A 26,514-nucleotide genomic window follows, 5' to 3' on the forward strand; every position below is an offset into this window, starting at 1 on the left:
TTAGCACATGCATCCAAGGAAACTACCACAGGCTGGGGGAGGGGGAGGACACCCCTGAAAAGATTTGAGGAAACAGGGTCTAGTATTTATACAGGAGTGGGAATAGTGCCTGTTCTGACATCTAACAGATGGACTGGAAAACCTTCTGATTTGCAGGGCTTTTGATAGAATTCTCAGAAGGTTTTTGCTTCAATGGTGAGGAAAAACTAAAACAGTGTTCCAGTCTTCCCTCAGATATCTTGAAAGTAAGACCCAAAATGATCAGATTATTTCCAAGTAACTTAATTATATCCCAGAACAAAGCTCAAGAATATTTATAGGAATACAAAAACATCCAGCACCCAAGAAGATAAAATTCACAGTTTTGCATCTAATAAAAAAGTATAAAGAGGTAGAAAATATGACCAATATTGTGATAAACTTATCAACTAAAAATGAAATTGGCACAAATATTACAATTACAGGACAAGGACATTAAAACAATTATATCCATGTTGAAAAAATTAGAGAGATGGAAGATGTCCAAAATACTCAAATCAAAATTCTACTGAAGATACACAATAGAAACTATCCAAAGTGAAACACAGAGAACAAAGAGAAATTTTTAAAGGTGAGCAGATTGGTAAATTATGAGAAACCTTTAAGCAGTCTAATACATGTGTAATTAGAGATCCTTAAAGATAGATGGAAAGTTGGGGGTTGGTGGGAGAAGAATTATATTTAAGTAGTAATATCCAATTTTTTTTTCTAATTTAATGACAACTTGAAACACATAGTCCGAAGAGGCTCAAGAAGCTTGAAGAAATAACACCAGGGCCATCATACTAACATTGCTCAAATATATGATGAAGCGAAAGTACTGAAAGCAACCAGGGAAGTAAAGATATCATATAAAAGGAACAAAAATAAGGATGGCAGCAGATTTCTTTACAAAAACAAAGTAAATAGAAAAAAAAAAAAGTAGGCGAGGAGATGAGCTCCATTTTTGAAGTACAGAAAGAAAACGTGTTTGTCAACCTAGAGTCCTATGCTCAGCAAAAATATCTTCAAAAAAATGAAAGTAAAATGAAGACACTTTTTCAGATATATGAAAGCTAAAAGAATTCACCATCAGCAAAATATACTACAAATATGTTAAAGGGAGTCCTTCAGGTAGAAAGAAGGTTAGATGTCAATCTGGATCTACACAAAGGAATGAAGAGCAGTGGGAATGGTAACTACAAGGATAAGTAGATCAGATTTCATATTATTTACATCTTTCAAAAAATAATTATTTAATCAAAACAGCAACAATGTAATGCCGGATTCATGTAAAAGTAAAATATTTGACAATAGCAGAAAGGATGGAAGGGAGAAATGGAAACATATTATTATAAGTCTTGAGTATACTTGAAGTGGTATCGTATCATTTGCCTAATAAATTGTAGTAAGTTAAAAATAGTTACTATCATACTAAATCAACTACTAAAATAACAAAAGTTAATGGCTAATAAATAAATAAAGGAGATGAAATGAAAGAATAAAGCAACCTAAAAGAAGACAAGAAAAGAAAAGGGTAATAGAAGATGAGAAGGTAAGAAGCAAATAGAATGATGACAGATTTCAACCTAGCCATATTAATAATCACATTAAATATATATGCACTAAATACCCCAATTAAAGGGGAGAGATTATCTGTTTGGATTAAAAAGCACAATACCAATATATGCTGCCTTTTAAGAAATGCACTTTTTATATAAAGGCAACAAGTTCAAAGAAAGCAATAGGAAAAATATTCCATGTTTACACCAGTCAAAAGAAAGACTGGAATAACTCTATTGATATCATAGATTTCAGAGCAAAGCACTTACCATGGATATGGTAGATCAATATGCTTTCATACTGAAGCAGGCATACTGCATTACATTGCACATTGCTTTGTTGTGATTCGTAGAGGCTGCATTTTTTACAAATTGAAGATTCAAGACTTCTGTGGAGGAAATAACTGCAGATGGGGCAGAAATTGCAAGAGAACTTATGTTAGAATTGGAGCTGAAGATGTGATTGAATTGCCATGAGCTCATGATAAAACTTTAATGGGTGAGGAGGTGCCTCTTAGGGATGATCAAAGAAAGTGGTTTCTTGAGATGGAATCTACTCCTGGTGGAGAGGCTGTGAAGATTGGTGAAATGACAACAAAAGGATTTAGAATATTACATAAACTTGGTTGATAAAGCAGCAGTAATGGTTTGAGAGTACTGATTACAATTTTGAAATAAGTTCTTCTGTGAGCAAAATGCTATCAAATAGTATTACATGCCCCAGAGGAATCATTTGGGAAAGGAAGAGTCAATCTATATGGCAGACTTCATTGTCTTAGTTGAAGAAATTGTCACAGTCATCCCAGCCTTCAGCACTGCTACCCTCATCAGCAATGAGGCAAGAACCTCTACCAGCAAAAAGATTACTACTTCCTGAAGGCTCAGATGGGGTTAGCATTTTTTAACAAAGAACTATTTTTAAATTAAGGTATACATTGTTTTCATTAGACATAATGCTATAGTACACTTAATAGACTCCAGTGTAGTGTAAACATAACTTTTATATGTACCAGGAAACCAAAAAATTCATTTGACTTGCTCTATTGCTATATTTATGTTATTGCTGTGGCCTGGAACTGAATCCACAGTCTCTCTGAGGTATGCCTGTAAAGGGTTCAATTCATCAGGAGACCAGACAGTCCTACATATTTATGCACCTAAGAGACCTTCAGAGTACAGTACATGAAGAAAAACTGACAGAACTGTAAGGAGAAATAGAAAAATAAACAATTATAGTTGGAGACCTCACTATTCCTCTCTCAAAAATGTATAGAACAAGTAGAACATGAGTAAAAATATAGAAGATTTAAGCAACTCTGTTAACCAACTTCACCCAACTGACACTTATAAAATTCTCTGTCCTACATCAGCAGAATATACTTTCTTTTCAAGTGTACACAGAACATTTACTAAGATAGACAATACCCTGTGCCAAAAAACAGGTCCCAGTAAATTTAAAGGCATTCGAGTCATACAAAGTATGTTCTCTGACCACAATGGAGTTATATTAGAAAGCAGTAGTAACAGGAAGATAACTGGAAAATTCCCAAACATTTGGAAACTAAATAACATATATCTAAATAACCCAAGGGTCATGGGAGATATCAACAAGGAAATTAGAAAATATCTTGAATTGAATGAAAATGAAAATATAGCCCATAAAAACTTGGAGGATGCTGCTAAAACAAAGAGGAAATTTATAGGCTACTTTCCCACTTTATTTTTTTAAAGATTGATTTATTTGAGAGAGAACTAGAGCAAGCAGGGGGAGGGGCAGAGGGAGAGAGAATCTTAAGCAGACTCTGCACTGAGTGTGGAGCCCAATGCAAACTTGATCTCACAACACCAAGATCATAACCTTATCTGAAACCAAGAGTCAGATGCTTATCTGACTGAGTCACCCCTACATTCCTGCTGTAGAAGTGAACAGAAATCTCAAATCCATGACTGCAGCTTCATGTCAAGAAACTAGGGAAGAAGAACAAACAAATAAGAACCCCAAATAAGTGGAAGAAAGAAAATAATAAACATCAGTATGGCAATAAGTGGAATAGAAAATAGGAAAACAATAGAGAAAATCAGTGGGAACAAAACCAAAGTAGATATATTACGATTGGCAGTCCTCTACCCAAACTGATTAGGAAACAAGGGGAGAAGATACAAGCTACCACAGCCAGGAAATAGAGGAATAACTTCACTACAGATTCTGCAGATACTGAAAGGAAGGATGATAAAGCAGTATTATGAATACTTAGCTTATAATTTCAACAATTTAGATGAAATGGACAAATTCCTTGAAGACACAAACTACTAAAATTCCTTCAAGAAGAAACAGACTGATAGTTTTTTTTTTTTTTTAAACATATAATGTACTATTAGCCCCAGGGGTACAGGTCTGGGAATCACGAGGTTTACATACTTCACAGCACCCACCATAGCACATTACCCTCCCCAAAGTCCATAACCCCACCACCCTCTCCATACCCCCCCACCCCAGCAACCCTCAGTTTGTTTTGTGAGATTAAGAGTCTCTTATGGTTTCAGACTGATAGTTTTGAAATTTGTAATTAAAAACCTTTTTGGTAACTAAAAACCTTTTTAGAAAGTAAGATGTGAAAGCATATGTCCACTTAAAAAAAGTTTACATGAGTATGGGTAACAGCTTCCTGTGTAAGAGAAATTAGAAACAAGGCAAATGTTGCTCAACAGGTGAATAGGTAAACTATAGTCCATACTATAGTTTGGACCACAGCGCTACTATTAGTTGAATAAGATTCAGCTATTGATAATACGCTCCAAAATGATGGATCTCAAAATAGTTATGCTGAGTGGAAAGAAGCCAGATTAATAAAGAAAACATGAAAAAAAAGAAAACATAAGATAAGATTTCATTTTCATACAGTTTTAGAAAATGCAAACTAGTCTGTAGGAACAGACATCTTATTAGTGGTTTCCTCAGTCAGACTTATTGGGGTGGGGATCAGGAAGCATTAGGAAGCTTTTGTCAGTGTTAGGTGTGTTTGTTATCTTACTTATGGTGGTGGTGTCACTGGTCACATACGCCCAAAACTGGTCAAATTGGACACTTTAAATATATACCATTAAATATATACCATTTGTTGTATATTAATTACACCTCAATTTAGTTTTTCTTTGTTAAGAGCCCCAGTAAAGTTTATATATCTATGTGAAATGTTGACAGATGTTACATTTTGAAAAGTTATTGTGATATTTTACTTGCTTTCCTTGTCCCCTCAGTGTGAAATTCAACACACAATTTTTCAATTGTTTAATTCTTTTTTCTGTCCTTTGGTATGTTGATCTTTAGGCCACAGCTATTTTAGAGATGTATACTATGTAAGCCTGTAACCTGCTATCAACTTACATTTTTGGCAAATAATTTTTTGGCTAAACTCTTACTGCCCCCCCCCCCAAAAAACAACAGCTGGTCAAATGAGCCAATACCAATATAATGCTCATTTTTAAAGTTAACCGCATTCTTTGTTAGACCATGTTTCAATAGGAAGACCACTTTCAAAGCCAATAGACCAATTTATTTGGGGGGTTTCAATTTCCTAATGGCCATTTTATGTGTCCTTTAGAGATTTTCTGTTATTTTCAGTCTTTTATTTTTTCTTAAAGATTTTATTTATTTATTTATTTATTTGACATATCACAAGTAGGCAGAGAGGCAGGCACAAAGAGAGGAGGAAGCAGGTTTTGTGTTGAGCAGAGAGCCCGATGCGGGGCTGGATCCCAGGACCCTGAGATCATGACCTGAGCCGAAGGCAGAGGCTTTAACCCACTGAGCCACCCAGGCACCCCTGTTATTTTCAGTCTTAAAGCAACAGGAATCTCAAAGTGTACATTATCCCAACTACCCATATTGTCACATACTTTGTGTGCTTACTGGGTTTATTAGTGAACGTTGTCTTTTTATGACTAATGACATTCTGACCTTCCGGCCAGCATTTCATCAGATGCTGAGTAAGTGCAGTTCGGATCAGTCAAGTCTTTGCTTTATATTCATTAGCCAATGAAGTTAGAAGAGTCATTGCAGCTCCTCAGGATTTTCACTCCCTCATTTTTCAAATCATTAAACTCTACATTCGCATGTTCCTAAATTCTACACTCCAACTCTTTGTTCACCTCTTTGTCCTCCATGTTGTAGGATTTCCAGGGATTGTCCCTATCCTCTCCAGTTACGTTTGCTTATATTTGCATGTCTGAGGTCATGTTTTTGAGGAGTCTATAGTTAAATGTACATGTTTTGAATGTCCCCTTTCCCTGAAGTGGGCATCTTTTGGCTGAGAAGATGGTTTTACTGACTAGTCAATTATCTTTCAGACGCATCGCCATCTCCAAGGACTTTGTAGTTTATTCAGGATGTGTCTTTCTCTAACTTAGGGAAAGCGTGGAGAGCCTGATTCAGAAGCATTCCTATGCCCGCTCACCCATCCGTACGTATGGAGGAGAAGAGGATGTGCTGGGGGATGAGGTTCAGACAACACAGAATCGAGGTAAGACAGCTACCAGGCAAGGCAGTGTAACTGCTGGGAGTAAGAGCACCCAGAATGAGAAAGAGAAGTAGATGATGAAACTTGTAGTTCTCGGGGAGCATTCTGCCCCAAAAGTATTTCAGGAGTCTCTTGGGGGAAGGACAGCTCCTGAAGCTGATTTTCATACAAACCATTATTTTGCTTCAGAGTCTTGAGTAATTTTCTACCTGATGGCTTCCTGTGATTTTCTAGTGAAAGGACATCAAGCTTCTGAGTCCGGGCTCAGGAGTTATTTGTCTGTGATCTACCACCAAAGAGCTGTTGGACTCTGGGAGCAGTCCTTTAGTCTTTCTGAACTCCAATTTTATAATCTGGAATCAGGGACTTTATCTGTTTCTCTTACAAGATATTCCAGAACTATCTTATTAGGATCGATGACTAAAATGAAAAACACTTTTAGTTATTTTATTTTGCTTTACTTTGTAAAAGTTCTTATTAATTTGAGAGCTCACACGTGCATGAGCAGGGGTGGGGAGGGAAAGAGGGAGAGGGAGAAGCAAACTCCCAACTAAGCAGGGAGCCCAGTGTGGGGCTCAATCCAGGACCTTAGGATCATGACCTGAGCCAAAGACAGATGCTTAACCCACTGAGTCACCCAGGTACCCCAGAAAACACTTTTTAGAAGATTTTCCTAGTGAAGGGCATTATGTACAGGCAGTGGCCCCAGTGGTGACAGTGGGGGAATACTGAGAAGTTCCTCTGTCCCAAAGGCTCACAGAGGAGCACTTTGCAGCTGGGAGTCCAGAAGGTGCCTAACCCTGAACACAGGGATGTTCATGTGGGGACAGAGCCCTCTGTCATATTTTTATGTCCTTTATATGGAATAGTGTAATCTATCAAAATACAGGACATCTCTTAAAATTAAATCCAAATGGACTACTAGTAATTAATTATACAGTTAGAAAATTCAGTGTCAACTTTTGTTTAAACTTGTGGATGCTGTGATATAAGAAAATCTTACTCTTGCAACTTGTCAAGTATATTTTTCAAAGATTTTATTTATTTATTTGACAGAGAGAGATCACAATTAGGCAGAGAGGCAGGCAGAGAGAGAGGGGAAAGCAGGCTCCTTGCTTGAGTAGAGAGCCTGATGTGGGGCTCAATCCCAGGACCCTGAGATCATGACCTGAGCCGAAGGCAGTGGCTTAACCCACTGAGCCACCCAGGTGCCGTTCAACTCGTCAAATATTTAATAAAGAATTATGGAAGCTATAAAAAGAAAACCATTTTTGGGAGTTTTCACAATGCTTTTAGAAACCAGTGAGTTTGTTGAGGCTCCTATGTACAGCTTACCTTCCAGGCATGTTGTCGACGTCAGGACAGATAGCGCCATCTGGGCTCCTTTAAAGGGAATCCAGTTATCACTTCCAGGCTAGGTTCTAGTGTTGTGGCCATTCTCTGGGAGTATGTAGACCATCTAATGAGTTAAGTCTTTTTCTATTTAGTAAATTTTCTCTTCCATATATGGTATAAATGATATCTTATCTGGAAAGGTAGCTGTGACTTACGGTTGACAAGCTTGTCTTTTTAAATTGAAGATCTATTATATATTTTAAAAAAATAAATCAGTCCTTACAGATAATGTAATTCTTGATTTGCACCCTAAAATAGAGTTCCTAGTCTAATGAGTTCTTTTCCTTCCAGGGTCAGCCTTTACAACATCCGAGAACTTGTCTCTCAGCTCCTGGGTGTCCTCTTCATCCAGTTTCCCCGGGTTTCAGCACCCCCAGCCCCTCACTGCACTGGGCACCAGCACAGCATCCATAGCAACCCCCATTCCTCACCCTATACAGGGCTCATTGCCACCCTATGGCCGACTTGGGATGCCTCTGACACCATCAGCTATTGCCAGCTCCATGCAGGGGAGTGGCCCGACATTCCCCTCATTCCACATGCCCCGGTACCATCACTACTTTCAGCAGGGGCCCTACGCTGCTATCCAAGGACTGCGCCATTCCTCTGCTGTGATGACACCATTTGTATGACTCTTCTAAACCTAGGAGAATCCAGATCTAGAATGTGCAAATGGGTATGGAAATATGGGGCAGGGTTGGGTGGGTGGGATGTCGGGTGTTAGAGCAGGAGCTCTCCAGGAGACATGGGACCTATTAAAGAGGAGAGCTGGACTCACAATTAAACCTGCTGCTGAGGGAGTGCACCACAGTTTGAGAGAGAATCAACGTAGACTTAGCCAGCCTAAGTCCAGCAGCCAGTAGTATACTAACTTATCCAGGAAATTTAATAACACAAGGCAGATGAATCTTATGGTGCATTATACCTAGCAGTTAAAAATGCTGTGTCAATGCAGTAATGTATAAAATCAATGTGTAGATATGGTTTTCTTTCTGCTTTCCACAGGTTAAAAGAATCTTCAAAGAGGCAATATATATAACATACTGACTGTAATGCATAGTGACTAACTTAAGTCCATTTCTCCCTGTAGAAAATGGGAGCCAATAGAGAAACATTTGTAGTGTTGTAGCTTAAGCATGTTTAGTTTCCCTTTGTATTAGTTTGCTGGAGAAGGGGCTGAGACAATGCCGAAGCATCCTATTTTGTGGATGAACAGGTAGTAATGACTTTACAAAGTTCTTTTTGTAATACTGAAGGGCCAGTACCTGACAAGCTCATTTTCCCAGTCTTGTCTTCTTTCTTCTTAATTCTCTTTCTTGCAATTACTTGTCGTTTGTGTAGGAAAAACCTATACACAATTTTGAAGCAAGAGGCTCTATGTGTTACATCGTAAAACTGAGGTTTTATTTTTCCGGGCTGCATTCTAAGTGCACTACTGACTTACTCACTGAGGAACATTTCTAAAGCCTCTAGGAGATGCCACTTGAGACTTTCTCTCAGTCTGCAATAACAAGACGGCTGCCCTGTTCTGAAGGGAATTTCTCTGCCATGGGTACCAAAGTTCTCTTCATTTTTAGTTTAGCTTTGAGAGACCTTTTGGGTGGTAAAATGTCCTGGGTCAAATTCTCATTTTTGGTAAATCTGCTTTGTTATTAGATTAGCTGTTACCACTGATTGACAAGGATTTGTGAATGACCATTCTGAATGCCCGAATAGCCACCGTTTAACCTATGCTTACAAGGACTATGTACACCTATATCTGGTTTGTCCTTCTTTCTTACTGTTCATTCAGTGACTCCTTTACCATTTTTCTAGTCCATTATGTGGAATCATAGGTCAACTCAGTGACCCTCTGACTAAAACACTGGCAGTGCTTGTAAATCAATGTAAAGCATTTACCCTCTATTTTGCATTCTTAATGTCTTCTTAAGCCTTCCTTTAGTGTTTAGTAATTGAGGATATTTTAGTGATATATAATTTCTGTATTGGGCGGCAACATGTATATAAGCATTTACAGTCAGGGAAGTGTATTTGGAATTTTTTAACAGTCCATTTCCTTAACAACAGAAATTTAGTGAAGTTTATAGTCCTTCAACTTTAGATATAATACATTCTAGCTATGAGATATAACCTGTCTTCTTTATAGTGTTCCCCAAAACTCTATCTTAACCTAATTTAAATTTTGTATCTACTTTGTTCTGACTGTAAAAGTACTGAACCTGTTAAAAGAGATGGGAAATATCACCACTGAGAGTAGAGGCGGGAGTAAACGCAATATACTTATCACATCAGACAGCATGGAATTTTATTTGTTCTGTTATATTTTTCCATACCAAATGCTTTTCTGGGGCATTTCTAGTCTATGAGACAAGGCATAATGGCATAGCCTGTCTATGTGATGCTATTGTTGCTGGACTTGTCAATTGTTTTTCTCCACTATGTCCCATAGTTTACTTATGGAGAAGCCTGGACTGTGCCAGCCATGCATCTCCAGGTCCTATGGCAGACATCATAAGCTAATTTATAACTTCTTGCATGTTATGCTACAGTATCCACAGGTAGTTTGTTTTCAAACACAGCATAGATAATGCATTTCTTTAAAAAAGCAGCTATGAGTAATGTTTAAATAACCATACAGATTAGGATAGGGATTTAACACTTAATAGTTGGCCTGTTGCCAAGTGCTCCTTTCAATACACGGTACTGCTGCTTATGGCAGGAATAACAAAACTAGATGCTATTTAACATGATGCTACTCAATACTCTGGTAAATTACTTACTGGCCTACTAAAGTGAATCCTTCTGATGAGAAGGCAGGATCAGTTCAATACCACTTAGACATTTTCCCCAATTGGCATATCTTAAAGTAGGGTTGTATGTTTTTGCTAAATATGGTTTTACGCCAGATTTCCTGACTTCATATTTTGATATTGTAATTAAGCAATATAAGGCTAAAAATAAGTAGAGCACTTAGAGAAAAGCAAAAACTAGGATACCAAAGCATGCTCTTTGGAAATAACACCTGAAATTCTAAATTGGATGTATTCTTGAAGTATCTGGCATTATTTGAACCAGAAATAAAAAGCACCAGGTACATGGAGCTTAAACTGATCAAAATCATCCTAGCCATGAGAACCAAGGGTAGAAATTTACTCCAACTGGGGTCTTTCTGAGCTTTTCTAGTTGTTGATTCTTTAACTCTTTGGGTATTTAAGATTTTAAAGTCTAAAATCTATCCTACCAAAAGTAATTGCAACAACTAGATAGTGAGAAAGCCAATTAAATAATTCAGAGCATGAGTTATAGTATATTTGGAATAAATCCAGGGTTTCCCCCAAGGTTTATTACAGTATCAAAATGCATGGCTAATGTGCAGTGCTGCTAAAATGAGGCCCTTCCAGAACTACTTTATCTAACCTGAAGGGATTAATTCATATCTTAGTAGGTTCTGCAGACCTGATTTGTTTTTAACACACATACCAATAATGCTGAGTAAGTTCAGTTATTTCTTTTACTACTTTTTCAAGTCTTCCCCATCCTCTGTCCACTCTTAGCAGTATATAGGTTGTTAAATATATCCAACTGGTGTCTAATATATCATAAATTATTAGGTTACAAGTTCTATATTAATGAGTTTAGGTTGCACTGCGAGTCCTTTTGAGTTTCTAACAAAGGTTTGTTGTTATTCCTAGTAGATGGCACTGAATGGGAGGTATTAAAAAGATACTAAGAAAAACTCTGTGTAGAGTTATACTATAGAAGTTACATTAACTTCTGGGGTATTCCAAGATCTCCCCTCCCCCACTCTTATCCACATCTGTTACTACACTTCTCCAGCCACAATATCTCTAGCCCCTCATGCAAAAAAAGAAAAAAGCACCCTCCAAATGCCCAAGAAAAAATAGCTTTGGAAGAAACGGATCCCTATTCCCATACTGCCTATAGATTTTTCAGAGAGAGGTTAGGGTATTTAACCCATTTCTAAATTTCATGTTAGCTTTTCAGGCTGTCTCACTAATATTTAAGCTGAATTCTATTGAGAAAAATAAGCTTCAAATAAAATGAATAGAATGACTTTATCACCCCATTAAATATGCAAACTTAGCCATGACTCAGCAACTAAAGTTCCAAAAACTCAGTTATGTAATGTGCAGGGTCACATATTGCAAGAAAAACAATATTTTTATTCAGTCTTCCACTAAGTAAGGAAACTTGACATTAATAAACATGTATGGAATTGATAATCATTAGAAGCAAAGCTATTATACCCTAGTCTAGACTAGAAAGAAAGAAAGCAGTGGACAGAAAAGATTTTCAGCTGACTCCTTTAGACAGCTTGGGTGGAAGAATAGATTTTACATGTTTTTATATTATTTCCGAATGCAAGGATTTTCTGTAAGCAAGCAAAGGGAAGGTTAAAGATTCTTAAAACTTTAGAAAACCATAAAATAATTTGGAACTAAAGTTCCAAAAACTCAGTTATGTAATGTGCAGGGTCACATATTGCAAGAAAAACAATATTTTTATTCAGTCTTCCACTAAGTAAGGAAACTTGACATTAATAAACATGTATGGAATTGATAATCATTAGAAGCAAAGCTATTATACCCTAGTCTAGACTAGAAAGAAAGAAAGCAGTGGACACAGAAAAGATTTTCAGCTGACTCCTTTAGACAGCTTGGGTGGAAGAATAGATTTTACATGTTTTTATATTATTTCAGAATGCAAGAATTTTTTGTAAGCAAGCAAAAGAGAAGGTTAAAGATTCTTAAAACTTTAGAAAACCATAAAATAATTTCTTCCCTAATATTCCATGCCAGTTATAAAATATTCTGATATTTATCTTTCTTCAGCATGCTTAAATACGCAAAGGTTCATTTATAAATATTTAATAGGCAAATAATCCGTAAGTATTTTCTGGCCCTTCTTTCCTCTGTCCCTCCCTCAATTCTAATCCCTTCCCCTGATAATAAGAAAATAAAAACATTGGTAAAATAATACATCTGGACAAAAAATACAATTTGTTGTATTTTACTTCTGATACATTAAAATGTGTATTCATTTTTTTTTTCTTATTTTCAGAAACATGAAAGAATGTCATTTATTTCCTGAAGGATAAAATTGGATATAGCCTCTTTAGTAGACTCTATCACAGTTCTGTCGTTTGCTGTGTTCATTTGCTTAATGAATTGCGTGAGAACAGTCACTGTAATGAAGTGTGTGTGTTGGGGGTGGGGGGAAGGGCAGGGGAAATGTTTTATGAAAAAAGAAGTTATAAGCCTAATACTATGAAGTAACATCTAATGAAGTTCTTTTTAAGTGCAATATATTTATTTCTGCTAGAAATGTATTATCAACATTATGTAATATTTGAAGCATTACATGTTATTTGTAAACAGCTTAAAATTATATATTACCCAAAATTGTACAGAAGTACACATGTGCGGATATTAATTTCTTTCATTAAAAATGGTGTGTTTTGATATATATGCACACATTTACACCTTTCTTTATCTTACATACTTGCTTCGTGACTTTTGGTACCCGTTCGCTCACCTGGAAAATAAAAATGGGTTAGGTAAGATTAGGGGTCATAGCTGGCCACTCCCAGGCCAGACACAGCCAACAAGATTGCCATACAGAGTTTGTTTTTTGTCTTTAATTGTATCTGGAAGCCTATAGAGAAGACACTGTTCACAAGTTCCCACTGGTTCCCGTTCTACACCTAATCCCTTTCACTCATTCACTCCTGATGAACACTTAGAATCATGGGACTTTGCACCTCTCTGTACAGTAATACTGAAGACTCCATAAAGCTTAAAGAACTACCTCTCATTCCAGCCCTGAACTCTTGAATGTGCTGTAATGGTATTACACAAAGCAGGCCGATATAAAATAAGATTACCTAAATTCAAAGTCTTAATCCTTCCACATGGCAGTCCTTCAGAATATCTGACATTATCATACCTTCTGCTTTCAGAAGACTGCTCTATTATTCTTAATTTTTTGTGCATGCCAAACACCAACCTTTAAAAAAATCTTTTATTTGGAATAAATCCAAGGTGACAGAAAAGCTGCAAGGACAGTATAAAGAAACACTGTATAAAGAGTATAAAGAAATACTCTTTACCCAGATTCACCCATTGTGAACTTCCCCCCATTTGGTTGGTCATTTGCATTCACACTGAGGTAGTGTATGTAGGACCCCCACCACATGTAATATATACAAATTGTTTTCCTCCATTTGAGAGTAAGCTTCGCATATCAGGCTTCACTATCCCTAAGTAATTCAAAGTACACTTCCTAAAACCAAGATGATTTCATTAAATAGCCACAGGAGAGTTACCAATTTGGGAAACTTAACAGTGGTAAAATGCCGTGTTCTACCATCTGTATTCAAATTTTGTCAAATGACCCAGTGATGTCCTTTGTGGAATATTTCTGCCTTCAGCACAGATCCAGTGCAGGAGTGCATCTTGCTTGTAGTTATCATGCTTCTTCAGTCCTTTAAGCTAGTACAGTTCTTTGGCCTGTCTCTTTCATGGCAAAAGAACTCCTGTTTTTCAATATTTTATGATTTATTACCATTCTTAATTATCTTAATGCTCAAATCACCCCAGATTTGGTCATCTTGAGCCCCTCAAATTGGATCCTGTGTCCTTTTGACATGCCCTAATTGGTTTTTTAGTGTGTATGTTTTTGCACTTCAGTTTCTGGCATAACACATTGTTCAAGGCTCATCTTGTATGCTTTCTGGAACCAGTTATTTCTCCAAGGAATCAGATTCCTTTTAGTTGAGGAACTATATTAGAAACCAAAATCTGGATGCCAGATGTGATCACTAGGGTATGTTTGTGTCTAGGCCAACTCAGCCAACAGAATTGGGGATATATATGTATATAAACATATACACACATGTGTGTGTACAGGATGTATAAGACATCAGGGGGTTATACTGCTATTTCCAATTCCAGTGCACTCCCATTAGGGGACTTTTCCCCTTGCTTTTGACCTATTCCATATCTGTATGTGTCTTCTTCCACAGGGAGAACTCTGAATCCCAACATCAACATACTTACTCAATTATACCATATACCCCGAATAATTTCATACTGCTTCACTCATAAAACTTCAATAAACAAACCTAAAAAGAGTTCAATTTTTGTTTGCAGTTGCTCCCTGCCACCCAACCCCCAACTAAGGGAATACAATCAGGTCACACATTTAGCAGTTACTTAGATCAGTTTCTTTTTTATCCTCCTGTATGGTTATGTCACTCATTCACAATACAACTGGGTTCACTTTCCAGTTTCTAATAGGTTTTTTTCTTAATAATAAACATTTAATAATAAACATTTATTTATTTATTTAATAAGTAAGCTCTATACCCAACATGGGGCTTGAATTCATTACCAACTAAGCCAGCCAGTTGCTTACAATTTTAAAGAATTTTTTTCTTTTCATTCTTCTTGACTTCTTAAAAAACATAGAACATTAACATGCTTCCAACAAAGAAACTCATAGAACTTGTAAGAAATTACATCAAGGTTGTAGAATGCAAGATTAATATAAATAAGTAAATTGTTTTCTTGTATATCAGCAATGGACAATTGAAATTTGAAATAAAAACACAACACTATTTATTATCGGCACCCAAAAAGCCAAAAGAAAATACTGAAGTATTTATATATATATATGTAATATATGCATATTACATATATATATATAAATATAACATGTACAAGAGCTATATGAGGAGAACTTTATAAAACTCTGATGAAAGAAATCAAAGATCTAAATAAATGGAGAGATGTTCCATGTTTGTGGGTAAGACAACTCAATATTCTCAAAATGTCAGTTCTTTTCCCCTTGATCTATAGATTGAACATAATCCCAATCAAAATCCCAACAGCTTTTGTGGGTACCAACAAACTCACTCTATATGGAAAGGCAAGAGACCCAGAATAGCCAAAAAAATACTGAAGAACAAAGTTGGAGGCTGGCCACACCTGACTTCAGAACTTACTATGAATTAAAGTAATAAAGACAGTATGGTATTGGTGAAAAATAGACAAGTAGATTAACAAACAATAGAGGCTCAAGAAAATAAATCTTGTACCTCGGTGTTGGGAAAATGGTGCACCGCTTTGGAAAACAGCCTGGCAATTCATCAACAGGTTAAACTGAGTTGCCATACAGCCCAGGACTTTTGCTCCTAGGAAATACCTAGGAGAAATGAAAACACATGTCCACATAAAAACTTCTACATGAATATCACAGCAGCATTTTTCATAATAGACAAATGTAGAAAAAGCCCAAATGTTCATCAACTGGTGAATGGGTAAAAGCTGGCATATCTATACAATGGAATATTTGGGTATAGAAAGAAATGAAGTACTGATAAATAGCACAACATGGATGAACCTTGAAAACCTGTAAAAGGAGCCAGACACAGAAAACCACATGTTTGATTCCATTTATATGAAATACCTAGCTTAGGTATAGTCATAGAGATAGAAGGCAGATTAATGGTTACCCGGGGCTGGGAGGAAGGAGGAATGAGAATTACTGCCAATGGACATGGGGGCCTTTTTTGGGGGTAGTGAAAACATGGAACTAGTAGTGATGGTTGCACAACTTTGTGAATATACTCAAATCACTGAATTCTACACTTTAAAAGAATGTCTTCTATGGTATATGAATTATACCTCACTGTTACTTTAAAACATAATAGAAAAAGCTATGCAGCAAATATTTTATTTTCATTTTTTAGCATCCAACTTGTCAACTTTGAGGACTTCAAGAGGAATAAATCTTACATACTTGTGGGTTAAGAGTGGGCATTCTAGAATCCTCTCCCGACCTCATTTTTTTTTTTTTTTTTTTTTTTAGCCTGTAAAAGGAAGATAATACTGCCTATTTGATAGCACTGTATGGCCTTAGGCCCTCCATTTATATTAATTTATTTTTATCCCCTCCAGGTTTTTTTCCTAGAAAGAATCGTAACTAAATCTTTGGACTCCCTAGGGCAGGAAAAATACAATATAAATAATTCCCTCTCTTCCCTGAGCCTTGATATGGCATTAACTTCTATCTTTTATAGAACATTTGCTATATCTATGCACTTTATATACATTATTTAAGCTATGCAACAGTTCTCTGAAGTAGGAGCTAGTATTATTTCCATTTGAGGTATGAAAAAGCTATGGTGTAGAGAAAACTAGTGCTCAGAATGTAGATCGGCAAGATGGCCAGGATTCAAATCCTGTCTGTACTTGTAACTGAGATACCATGCTACCCCCTCAAATATTTCTAAATTTTAAGAGATTTTTTGAAAGTCTACATTACCTTTACTGAACTCATATAAACAACTTTAATCAAGAAATAGAAAACCTTCATAACCCAACAAATTCTCTCTTAGTAGATTATACTACTGTCACTGGTAAGCATCTCAAGAAGAGTTTTAGGTTATGGCAAAAAATGGGAAATTTATCTTTTGGGGATGGGTCAATATTTATGTGAAAGCAGGACTCTGCTGCCCAAAGCAAGAGTCTGGTGGTTTTAATGTAAAAACTTATCACTCACTTAGGGATATTTTTCCTTCTCCCTTATAGTCTGGTTCCAACTTAGTTCTGCTATAGCATAGAAGTAATGCAGTCCATGATACCAAAAGACTGGACAGCAGGGAGGACCCAGAACAGAGACCAGGGATGGAGGGGAGGCCAGGTGGGGGCTTGGCTAAACAGGTTAGAGGGAGATAGGTTTAGCTCATCTAGACTGACAGTGAAGTGTAACAACTGGAGTACAGGATGAGGATAAACTGTGGGGTAGACTGCAGAGAGGAATACCCTCAGGGTGGAATCCAAATGCAGTTGGACACAAATGAGGAGAGAAGGGAAGCAGTGGTAAGAAGAGAGTTGGATACAGGGCGCTGTATTACTCAAGATGCATATTTTTCTTGCTACTTTAGTATTTGTACAAATACTAATCAGAATCAAAGACTTTGAATGAACTCTGCCTATATAAAGCTATCAAGGGCAAAGAGATCTCATTTCATCTAATATAGGCTTGGTAACAACTGAGCAGAGTATTGATGGCAGAAGGAGCTCCAGTTTTAGAAAGAGAATAAGCCCCTTGAGGACACAGAAAATAGACTAAAACTCCTAGAAATTCCAGCTTACCAATGGTACCTTTCTCATGTGGATGAAAAGGCAGCCTCATGCAAAGCACTACATACAGACGTGTTTACGTTCAAGCTGTATGCTTAGCCACAACCTGGTGACTTTCCATTTTCTCCTATGAAGCAGCATCTGCATCCAACTAGAACTAAAGGAGGATCTATAAAGTAAATCAACAGCATCAAACATACTATTCAAAAAATGAATCAATCCAAGATGTGTAACAGTTTTATACTGAAGTAGCTGTTTTATAAAATACACATGTGCAAAAACATTTCTTTTAGTGGAGGCAACTTGCTGAAGAAGAATTTGAAAGATTTTTTAACATATAGAAACAGACCAATTAGAAAACCCACAGTCACCAAGAAGCACATACCTATAGATATCCTATTTTTTGGAGACAAAAAAAAAAGAGATACATGATTAAATTAAAAAGTTTTTTTGTCTTTGCAATTTTATAGGAAGTCCTATAAAAATAGAAGAAGAATTTCATTTGGTTCACCCTTCTAAAACTTCTTAACTGAAAGGAAGAAATGACTAAATAAAATGGCTCTAAAAGAATCCCAGATATGCAGTTCAATTACAGTTGACATAATTATGAGATCCTAAAAACTCTGCTACCATCTTTGGAAGTATCTAATGGTGACAGGCTAGAGGTGCACACTTTGACACCAATTCCTACTCCTTGTACCGCTGAAGAGGAAAAAAGTACCTTAATGTATAAGAAACTGAAACAACACAGATAAAAACCCATCTTTTATGCAGAAGAGTATTAAAGTGAAATTGGTTTGGTAAATTATTAAATTATAGTAGAAATTTAACCTTTTCAAAATGATGTTCACTGAACTACCTCTTTTTCCTGATCCATATAATCAAGCTAGATATAGATATAACTTAGCTATCCACTTCAATTTATATTTATGTAAAGTTCAAACATTTGAACTTGATAAAAAATTAATTAAATAAATTTAAGCAGTCATTATTATTTCAAAAACCAAGTGTTGGTCATGAGTATCTTAATCATTTGATATATAAAATATGCAACAGAATTATTTTTATGTGGGATTAAATTTGGAGTTTCCCTACATGTCATATTTAGTAAACTGATTTATTACAAGAACAGTGATTTTTTTCTTTTTTTAAGAACAAATTTTAAAAACTACCAAAATTTTAAAAATTCTAATTTATAAGCCATTATTGCCATCTGCTGGTTATTTTGTTTCACTGCATTTTTGGGGGGTAAAAATGGCTTTACTAAGAGAGACAAAGAGAAAACAAATGAGTTTTATATAACAGACTGAATTAGAAATCTCTATGTAAGAGAAATGATTTGCTAAATCACGAGGCATATTCACTTTAAATAGGATATAATATTCAAGAATATATTGTATTATATCAAATTATGGTTTTTTAAAAGATTTTATTTGACAGAGAGAGAGAGAGAGAGAGAGAGAGAGAGAAAGTGATCACAAGTAGGCAGAGCGGCAGGCAGAGAGAGAGGGGGAAGCAGGCTCCCCTCTGAGCAGAGAGCTTGATGTGGGGCTTGATCCCAGAACCCTGAGATCATGACCTGAGCCAAAGGCAGTGGCTTAACCCACTGAGCCACTGAGGTGCCCTTCAAATTATAATGTTTTATTTTAATGATCAGTTCATCATAGATAAGTATCAGGCATATTGGTTTAAGGTATTGTCATTAATAAGAATGTAGCTAAAATACAACTCAAATAACTGTTCAAAATAACTAAGTAAAATAAGTGACTGCTGTTGGAAGTTATAGAAAGATGAAAATGTTCCATGATTCTATTCAGCCATATTTTCCCTCACATATACAAATCTATTCCTCTTCTTAGTAAGAAAACACGTATTTATGCAACTGTCTCTCAGTTTTTTTAAAGTTTAATGAACCTAGAACTCATATTACTGTCTAGTAATAGAACTACATAGAAATATAATTTAATGAAAAAGAATTCAGGTTAGCAAAATATTAAGTAATACTGACCAGTATAATTTTAATATGGTCAATCTAGAGCAAGATATAGGAACTTTTTAAAAAATTAAGCATGTAATTGTTTTAGGTGCTTTGGCATTTTTCAGAAGATTAATATTATAGAGTGTCTATGTTACTAGCTTAAGGTCATACCACAGTAATCTTCCATGTATGAGTCCACTATGTAAAAGATTTAAAATGGAACTTGCCATATACTTAATCATGTATTTACTATATGCCTAAGTCATATACATCCTGCTTCTTACACCTTAAGCACTATATCATGAGTATTTTCAATATTATTAAATATTCAAATGAATGAATATGTCAATTTGGGGACACTTCACTGCATGAGTGTTCTATAATTCATTATTTGATGTTGAGATTGTTTCTAATTTTTGCCAGTAGAAATAATAATACAATGAACTTTCTTTTTTTAAAATTTTTTATTTTTTATAAACATATAATATATTTTTATCCCCTGGAGTACAGGTATGTGAATCGCCAGGTTTACATACAATGAACATTCTAATAAAAATTAATTTTAAATGGAAAAAGTGACCAGATTAGTACTTTCAAGGGCTAAACAAACGATATAAGAATATGCTTTATTCTGTTAATACACTGAGTGATCCAAGAGACAACTGGAAATTCCAGGAAGCAAACAAATTGACCAAAAAGTGTAACGTAAGAAACAGGGAACATAATCCGAAGGGTAGGAAACCAAAATCAGAATGTTCAGTACAGAACTGTACAGGAAAATGGCACTGAAAATGACATCTGGTCAACATCCCAGTAGCAGCCACTTCTTCCTTCCCACAAAAGTGCCAACCCCTCATGAAAAAAAACATAAAGTATATAAAATCACTTAAGTGAATAATTTATATAAACAAGGACCCTCAGATTATCTTAAAAATATTCAACAACATAGAGCTTAAAAGAAGCACATCTATTAAAATCACAGAGAGTTTAAAGATAAACAGATTCATCGAGCACTTTTTTTTTTTTTTTAAACACACATAACCATATCAACCTCAGGTAGAGTAGGATGTAGAATTCAGCCAACTTGAAACGTCTATGGGAAAATACAAATTTCTCAAATTGTCCCCGGAAGAGGCAGACAATGTAGATAGACCAATAACCATGAAGGAAACTGAAAGATTAACGGATAAAAAAGGTTCCCAAACCAGGTGTTCTAATACAAAAAAGTCCAAATCTACCCAGTTCATTTTATGAATTGAATATAACTCTAATAAAAATAATATAACATTCCACTTACTGTTCTCAAAAATATTAAAACATAAAAATAAGTTATTTTGAGTTTGCGTATTTATTCAATAATATATTTTTATCAGCCACCCTATAAACACCTTTCATTTTAAACTCACTATTGGACAATTTATTAACTGTTAAAACTTGGGCAAATTACTATAGCCCTGATCCTCAGTTTTCTAACTTGTACAAAGTTACTATATGAATTAAATGAGACAATATTTTAAGCACCAAAAGAAAGAAAAAAAGAAAGAAAATAAAGAAAAAACCCACAGTGCCAGGAATGTAGAAATGCTCCCTAAAAAAAAAGCTTACAAAACAAATTCGTAACAGTATTTATTGAGTTTAAATAAGTAACAAGATGAATACTATGATCAATAGTTGCTTTAAACCTTTAGAGAAGGGGGAATTAATGTAGGCTGGGGCTTGGAAGGTGAAAGAATTCAGATGGGCAGGGAGAAATGCATATGGTAGTTTTCTGGTATGAGTAAAGGGCTAGTTATGAAATCTCATGACCTCCAGAGAGAGTAACTCAAACTCCTTCTAAACTGACTCAAAATTAATGGAAGATCTGTGTCCACAGAATTGGAAAATAAAAAGTTGAAAAGGCAGATTGGGGCAGATTATTGAAGGCACTACATTTCATTTGTGGACTATGAGAACCACGAACATTTCTGAGAGATGTTGTATCAGGAAAATTAATCTGACCACAATGAGCCATAGATTATTAGAGGGGAGAGGTGGGGATTAGGGAGTTCAAAACAAATGGAAAGTGAAACAGTGTGGACTCCAGTGGGGCCAGAGGACATGGAAAATACCCATGAACCCTGTCCATAAAGTTTTGCCAGCTGCTATGGCATCATGTATGGCTATGTAGTGACTGTGGGGCTTGGTAGGGTCTGGTTTAGGAAGGTGAGAGCACTGAGCACAATGATTCTATGCTCAAGGAATTCTGTCTTGGCAACAATCTTGGGACACATAATTTCACCTGTGAAAATTAATAAAAGGAAAACCTCAAACTTGATTCTGTCTGCTTGACTTATTTCACTCAGCATAATCTCTTCCAGTCCCGTCCATGTTGCTACAAAAGTTGGGTATTCATCCTTTCTGATGGAGGCATAATACTCCATAGTGTATATGGACCACATCTTCCTTATCCATTCGTCCGTTGAAGGGCATCTTGGTTCTTTCCACAGTTTGGTGACCGTGGCCATTGCTGCTATAAACATTGGGGTACATCTGTATCTTTGGCGTAAATACCCAGTAGTGCAATTGCAGGGTCATAGGGAAGCTCTATTTTTAATTTCTTGAGGAATCTCCACACTGTTCTCCAAAGTGGCTGCACCAACTTGCATTCCCGCCAACAGTGTAGGAGGGTTCCCCTTTCTCCACATCCTCTCCAACACGTGTTGGTTCCTGTCTTGCTAATTTTGGCCATTCTAACTGGTGTAAGGTGGTATCTCAATGTGGTTTTAATTTTAATCTCCCTGATGGCTAGTGATGATGAACATTTTTTGATGTGTCTGATAGCCATTTGTATGTCTTCACTTATTTGTGGAGCATAACAAATAACATGGAGGACATGGGGAGTTAGGAGAAGGGAGTTGGGGAAAATTGAAAGGGAAGGTGAACCATGAGAGACTGTGGGCTCTGAAAAACAATCTGAGGGGTTTGAAGTGGGGGTGGGGGGTGGGGGGGTAGGAGGTTGGGGGAACCAGGTGGTGGGTATTAGAGAGGGCACAGATTGCATGGAGCACTGGGTGTGGTGCAAAAATAATGAATACTATTATGCTGAAAATAAATTTAAAAAAATAATAAAAATAAATGGTATAAAAAAAAAAAAAAAAAAGGAACCCTCATTCCAAATGGAGTCTATAGGCCAGAAGGGGGAGCTCCCTCACTGTGCCAGTGGAGGTGAACGACAGACCCCCCAACGGAAGACTCAAAAACTACATAGAATCCTCCCTTAAAAGCCCTAACAGGAAAAGGTGTAAATTTTATCTCCCGCAAGAACTTCACTAAGCCGGCAACTCCTCCAATGAGAAGTCCTCTCCACCGTGCACTCTTAATGTTGTCCGGTCGATTTTTGTTCAAAATAACCCCTCCCAACTGGCTCCTTCTGGAAAGTTCCTCTCCTTTGTTGTACTTGCCTACTGTTTTGTCCATATGTCCTGAACTGCATTTCTCTGCTATTCCTTCATAAACACATTTTCTTTTCTGACTAAATCACTTTCAATCTCAAGGCCCACATACTTCAAAAATGGATTTATAAACGCCTTCCTCCAGGGGGAAAGCCGCTATCAGCCAGCTGTTGGGCCAACCCAGGGCCTTGAAGGTAGACTCACCTAGCGCGGCCTGTTCTGCCACATGTTGCCTATGGCCTTGGGCCAATCCCACTATGTAGGAGAAACTCAATGTCCAGTGCAAAGTGTTTAGGGCAGGGAGAAAGCTGTTCCCAAAGTGGGAGGCGCACCCCTTTCTTCCCCCGCTCTATGGCTCTTTCTTTCAACTAAGATCTCTTACCTTTTAATTACTTCCAGACGTTGCGGTAGAAATGACCTTTTGGTAAAAAATAAAAAGGCTAAGCCTGTACCCGAAAAAAAGAAAAAAATCGAAGAGAATTCCTCCGACCTCCCCCTCAGCGGGTCGGACCCTGCAGCCCAGCTGGGCACAAGGCTTCGGGCGCGCGAAGATGCGCGCGGGATTTGCGTGGACCAGTGCGCCGGCGCCGCGCGACGGACGGTGCGCCTGGGGGGGGGGGGGATGCACGTGACGCAGAGCTCTAAGGCCGTGCGCGTGGCCTGCGCGCCGAGACGGTGCGCGGGGCGCGTGGAGGACGCTCGAGCAGCGCAGGGCCGCCGGGATCTCACGCCCCGCCCTTCAGCTTTCCCGGTCGTCATGACGACCGGGCGGCCCGCAACGGTGGCCGGGACCAGTCGTTGAGGCTGTGAGCCGAACTAGGGCCCTACGGACCTCGCCCGACCGGGCGGGGCCCGCGCCAGAGAGACACAGCTCCGTCCGAACAGGGACTATGAGAAAATGGTCGGGCAGACGAGGAGTAAGCTCAAAGAAGCGGCTTCAGAGCCGGCGCACTCCTCCCGCGCCATGCCGTCCAGGCGGCGACGCCGGGCCACCGGAGCCGGGGAGCCGGAGATGGAGGAGCCGCAGGCGCAGGTGGAAAAGCCGCAGCCTCCGTTGCCCGTAGGCGGGGGGAACCTGCCGGGGGGCGCCCGGGACTACTCGCCGCGGAGGACCCGAAATCCGAACGCGCAGAATTGCATGCAAATGGAGGTGGTCGCAAAGACCCTCCTTCTCGGCCGCTTCCAGTTCCTCAACTGTTTGCTGGAGCAGCTCCGCGACAAGGTGCAGCAGTTGCGGAGACGGCAGCTCAACACCAGGACCTCTCTGGCCATAGGTGAGCAGAACGGGCTGGGAGAGGCCGTGGCAACGCCGGCGGGTGCCCTCTGAGCCTGGGGTATCAGGTGGTTTGGGCGAGTCTTACAGATCAGTTTAACAAACAAGCTTAGCCGTCCTAATGACAATGTCCAAGCTCGAGAAAATCTCCGACAAGAGTTCCAGCTCCCTTTGCTCTTGTTTTAAAACATTTTCCAGGGTTTTGGGGTGTAGTGATCACCCCTTTGTCACCAACAAAATATCATTTTAGTCAGGGCAACCATTTATCGCAGGTTTAATAATGGTGGGCAAGTATGCTTTGTTTGTATCTTAAATAAAGCAAAATAAAACGTTGCTTAATTAGTTGAGAATCTTTAATAGTGGAAATAAGGTCAAATCAGACAATATATTGTCTCATCAGACAATAAATATAAATATATATTTACTTTCATTTTGCTGTGGAACCTCACTGCCTAGATTTGGGGACTTTTCTTCTAGTTTAAGCACTTGAAAGATTTTTCTTCATTTACATTCTTCCTTTTCTGTTGCTTTGAGTTAATTTAAATGTTGTTTCTGTTTCATTAGAATCAGATTTGAGCCTAGCCCTTGATCATACTGGCTACTGATAGACATTGAAACATAGAGAAATGTCTACTATTGTAAGTTGTTGTGATTTCTTTTCATCATAAGTTGACTGCTGATGTTAAAGAAGAAGGAGTCTCCACATCTGGGGTGTTGCAAATACCAGAGGAATAATGGATGGGAATTCACACTTAAGTTTTATCAGGTGTCTAACTAAGGCAATAGATAACATCCCATATCCAGAATCAGAATGCTCTTGATACAGGCCGTTTTGCTGTCCCAAACACAAGATCCTAAGCACCCATGTCTGGCACACTGAAGGCAGTGCTCAGTGAGTGCTGTGTGAAATAATGACCCAGTATATTAAGTGCTAAGAGAGTTCAGAAGAGCAAGCTAGTACTTTAAGATGGGAGGTGGGAATTGAGATCAGAGAAGACTTTTAGGAAAAGGTGGGATTAGAATTGTGACATTAAGGCTAACATTTGGATGTGTGAGGCAGAGAACAAGTATCAGAGGCCAGTAGAATGGCATAATTGAAGTCAAAGAAGTCAGAAAACATGAAGGTAAAGTAAGGTGGAAAGGAAAGATACAAAAGGAGGAGGAAGTGGAAAGGCAGTTCAAAAGGTTGGCGGGGACCAGCAGTGAAAAGTCTAATTCAAAACGTCATTTGAGGATTTTGAAATTAATTCTGTAGAAAGCACTGATTGATTCTTTAAGAAAAATTTTTTTTAAGAAGATGAAATGCACATCATACAGAATTAACCATTTTAAACTGAATAATTCTGTGGCATTTAGTACATTCACAATGTTAACATTGAATAACTTTTAAAAAGAGTAACATCTGTACCCCAATGTTTATAGCAGCAATGGCCACGGTCGCCAAACTGTGGAAAGAACCAAGATGCCTTTCAATGGACGAATGGATAAGGAAGATGTGGTCCATATACACTATGGAGTATTATGCCTCCATCAGAAAGGACGAATACCCAACTTTTGTAGCAACATGGACTGGAAGAGATTATGCTGAATGAAATAAGTCAAGCAGAGAGAGTCAATTATCATATGGTTTCACTTATTTGTGGAGCATAACAAATAGCATGGAGTTCATGGGGAGATAGAGAGGAGAAGGGAGTTGGAGGAAATTGGAGGGGGAGGTGAATTATGAGAGACTATAGACTCTGAAAAACAATCTGAGGGTTTTGAAGGGGTGGGGGCATGGGAGGTTGGGGTACCAGGTGGTGGGTATTATAGAGGGCACAGATTGCATGGAGCACTGGGTATGGTGAAAAAATAATGAATACTATTATGCTGAAAATAAATTTTTAAAAATAGGGGAAAAAAAGAGTAACATCATTAACCTAACAGTGGTTTGTAAAATAGACTGGAGATGGGTGGAAAAAAGAAGGAGAAAGAAATAATTGAATACTGGAATCCAGGCAATAGTTTAATTAAGTTAAACTTAATTAAGTTAAGTTTAATCCTGAAACTTAAAATCCAGGTTTTAATGAGATTGTTAACAACAGGAATGGAGAAGAGAGGACAGAGGTGAGTGCAATGGAAGCATCTTGTGAGGACTGGGGAGGTGGTGAGGTGGAAGGAAAGAGAAAGTT

General features: G+C 37.6%; 3 protein-coding genes across 4 annotated transcripts in view; 2 read left to right on the plus strand and 1 right to left on the minus strand.

Moving 5' to 3' along the window:
- TBX20 (T-box transcription factor 20) overlaps positions 1 to 12,977 on the plus strand; it is a 58,592-nt gene extending 45,615 nt beyond the window's left edge. The window contains exons 7-9 of the mRNA XM_082693181.1: positions 5,988 to 6,100; positions 7,784 to 8,168; positions 12,575 to 12,977. Of these exons, the coding sequence (XP_082549307.1) occupies positions 5,988 to 6,100; positions 7,784 to 8,124 (454 nt within the window). The 3' untranslated portion in view covers positions 8,125 to 8,168; positions 12,575 to 12,977. The remainder of the gene's footprint in view (positions 1 to 5,987; positions 6,101 to 7,783; positions 8,169 to 12,574) is intronic.
- LOC309845340 (uncharacterized protein) lies at positions 12,805 to 23,829 on the minus strand (the record flags this gene model as incomplete). Of its 2 annotated transcripts, XM_082693182.1 has the most annotated exons (3): positions 12,805 to 13,048; positions 15,612 to 15,718; positions 23,453 to 23,829. In XM_082693182.1, the coding sequence occupies 3 exons, from the start codon at positions 23,827 to 23,829 to the stop codon at positions 13,008 to 13,010; spliced, it is 525 nt and encodes a 174-aa protein (XP_082549308.1). In that variant the 3' UTR covers positions 12,805 to 13,007. The 2 variants fall into 2 exon arrangements, with proteins under 2 accessions (XP_082549308.1, XP_082549309.1); XM_082693183.1 differs by lacking the exons at positions 12,805 to 13,048; positions 15,612 to 15,718 and adding an exon at positions 17,715 to 17,830.
- Positions 23,771 to 26,514, plus strand: part of DPY19L2 (dpy-19 like 2) — a 91,143-nt gene continuing 88,399 nt past the window's right edge. Inside the window, exon 1 of the mRNA XM_082693176.1 lies at positions 23,771 to 24,344. Coding sequence (XP_082549302.1) covers positions 23,969 to 24,344 — 376 coding nt within the window. The 5' untranslated portion in view covers positions 23,771 to 23,968. The remainder of the gene's footprint in view (positions 24,345 to 26,514) is intronic.

Source organism: Mustela nivalis (assembly GCF_964662115.1).
Source record: "Mustela nivalis genome assembly, chromosome: 12".
Taxonomy (NCBI): domain Eukaryota; kingdom Metazoa; phylum Chordata; class Mammalia; order Carnivora; family Mustelidae; genus Mustela; species Mustela nivalis.